This window comes from Hordeum vulgare, chromosome 2H, assembly GCF_904849725.1.
Source record: "Hordeum vulgare subsp. vulgare chromosome 2H, MorexV3_pseudomolecules_assembly, whole genome shotgun sequence".
NCBI classification, from domain to species: domain Eukaryota; kingdom Viridiplantae; phylum Streptophyta; class Magnoliopsida; order Poales; family Poaceae; genus Hordeum; species Hordeum vulgare.
The window spans coordinates 455171611-455174253 of record NC_058519.1 but is presented as its reverse complement, the minus strand read 5'-3'; the positions used below and the strand labels follow the sequence as shown (position 1 = coordinate 455174253).

At 57.2% G+C, this 2643-nt stretch overlaps 1 protein-coding gene across 1 annotated transcript; it reads right to left on the bottom strand.

The window, feature by feature from the left end:
• Window positions 1-246: 246 nt before the first annotated feature.
• Window positions 247-1886, bottom strand: LOC123426634 (arogenate dehydratase/prephenate dehydratase 6, chloroplastic-like). Its single transcript, XM_045110494.1, has one exon. It carries the CDS (start codon window positions 1683-1685, stop codon window positions 441-443), a length of 1245 nt encoding a protein of 414 aa, XP_044966429.1. The 5' UTR covers window positions 1686-1886; the 3' UTR covers window positions 247-440.
• Window positions 1887-2643: the final 757 nt, after the last annotated feature.

The window sequence follows — 2643 nt, the reverse complement described above, 5'->3', positions numbered from 1 at the left end:
ATTAGAAACTTTAGATGTTCTATTTTTTAATGGTATATTTTTTATGTTAAACAATGTACTCCCTCCCTTCCAAAATATAAGACATTTCAGATTGCACTATAAACTACATACGGATGTACATATACATATTTTAAAGTATAGATTCATTCATTTTGCTCCATATGTTATCCCTAAAAGGTTTTATATTTTGGAACGAAGTGAGTATTTTATATAAGTTAAATTGACGACCTAAATATATGTGCATGCTTTATAAACTGTGATGGAGGGAGTAGTATTCCACTGCGTATTAACTGGCTCAAATGGCACGATTTTACAGGTATTATGACAACAAGAACATCGAAGAACAAAACTAATTACCCCAGCTGCCAACGAGGGAGGAGTGGGACGACATGACCACAAATTAACCGACGTCCCTACTGCTCCACTGATTCTCCAGGGAGCTACGAGTCGGACGATGTGACGGTGGAGGAGGAGCCAGCGGTCATGGGGGTCATGTCCATCGGGTAGCTCCCGAGCACCCGCAGGAATGACGTGAACTCCTGGACCTCGGCCAGCGCGTTCTGCGCCCGCGGCTCCGCGAGGGAGGCCTGGAAGTCCACGTAGAACATGTACTCGAAATGCTTTGCCGTGCCGCGGTTGGCGTCGTCCACCAGGCGGATGGGCCGGTGGCGGTGCGGCCGGCTCTCGATCTTGGTCAGCGTGATGTCGCGGAAGGCGAAGGCCGAGAGCACCTTGAAGAGCACGGAGGTGCCCTCCTTGTCGTGCGCGAACACGATGCTCGTCTTGAACGGCCTGTCCGTGCGCGGCACGATGGGCTCCCTTGCCAGCATCACGAACCGGGTCACGTTGCCGCAGTCGTCCTGTATTCCGTCGGCGAGAATCTCCATGCCGTACAGCTCGGCGGCGCGGGACGACGCGATGGCGGCCGTGTCGCGGAGGCCGTTGGTGGCCACGTACTCGGCGGCGCCAGCGGTGTCGTCGAAGGCCTCGCGGACGACGTTGAGGCCCATGCGGGTGATGGTGTGCTCGCACTGCGCCAGCGCCTGCGGGTGGCTGATGACGCGGGTGATGTTCTCCTTGCGCACGCCCGGGAGCGCGAGGAGGCAGTGGTGCACGGGGAGCTGCACCTCGCCGACGATGTGGAGCCGGTGGCGGAGCAGGAGGTCGTAGTTACGGTGGATGCTGCCGCCGAGCGAGTTCTCCACGGGGAGCACGGCCCGGTCCGCGATCCAGAGCTCCACGGCCTGGAACGCAACCTCGAACTGGTCGCAGGGGATGGCGTCGCAGCCCGGGTAGGCCTTACCGGCCGCCTTCTCGCTGTACGCGCCCGGCACGCCCTGGTACGCCACGCGCAGCTCAGAGCCGTGCATCGGCGCCGGGGACAGGTCCGCAATCCGCAGCGGCGCCGGCAGGTTCTTGGCGGCGCCGTTAACACCGCTGACGGGGATCAAATCGAGCACCGCGCCGTTGGGGGCCGGCGCCGGCGCGGCGTGGCCGTTGACGGAGTGGGGGCCGAGCGCGGCCACCTTGCTGGAGAGGACGGCGCAGCTGCTCAGCCACTCGGTCCGGCCGCCGACGGCCGCGCCAAGCGAGCACCTGACGACGCGGCCGCTCCTCCCCGGAGCGTGGACTGCCAGCCTGGGATTCTGCCCGGCGGGCGCCTTGATGAAACTCGCGGCGGCCATGACCAGTAACGGCACCGATTAGCTAGCTGTTGGTCCGTTTCTTGGCCTGGAAATCTGCCTGGTAGTAGAGTAGTAGTACAAACGATGCCGATAGCGCCGGGTAACTAAAAGGTAATTTGAGAGAAACTAAAAGAAACTAGTACTGGTAGTCGAGTAAGCTTCGATGGGGAAGCTGAGAGGGGAAGGGGATGGTGGAAGGGGATATATAGGTGGCGATTGGTTGGTTTGTGTTGCGGGCTTGAGCTGGAAGGAGGGAAGCGGGGTTGGTGTGGACCGTGTGGTGGCCTGGTGGGGACGCGTGGGGCAACGGATTCACGACTCGGGAGTCAGGACTGATACCATGGGGGGTTGGTTGGGTCAGCGTCAAATCAAAATGTGTATCTTTTCGGGTAAATATATCGAAAGGTCTTGGCCTGCTTCACCAACCAACTGAGCCGTCCCGAGGGGTAGAAGAAACTCAAGGAGAACGTGGCGTGCATCCCCCCTTCCCTTGTGGTCGCGTGCGCCGGCGGCTTGTAGCCGCGCGCGCCTGCCTCCCCTTTTCGCCGTCGTTTCTTAGATCGCCCGGCGAATCACGGCGCCAGGTGCGTGCCAAGCACAGTGAAGACTGCTGCGCGCTGGATGCCTATCTAGATTCCTCTGCATTTTTGTCTTGGTAGGGAGATATTTTTCTGTATTGATTTTCGACGATGAATCCCTACAACAAAACATGGCGTGGAGTAATTGATTTACTTTTTTTAGTCTAGCATTTTTTTTCATTCTATGTATATCCAAACTGACATTTGGTTCATTTTTTTTTGGTGCGTCCTTTGATGCGTCCTGTGTCGGTGTTAAAACTGACAGATCTCGCATAGGAGGCCCGAACTGTGAGATCGGATCGAAGGTAATAGGAGACAAAGAACAAGGTACTTTTACTTCGGCAGCCACCGCCCTCTCCTCCTCTATTCTCCACGCTGTC

Coding starts and splice junctions, on each gene's coding strand:
- LOC123426634 (XM_045110494.1), bottom strand. CDS start 1,685: ATGGCCGCCGCGAGTTTCATCAAGGCGCCCGCCGGGCAGAATCCCAGG.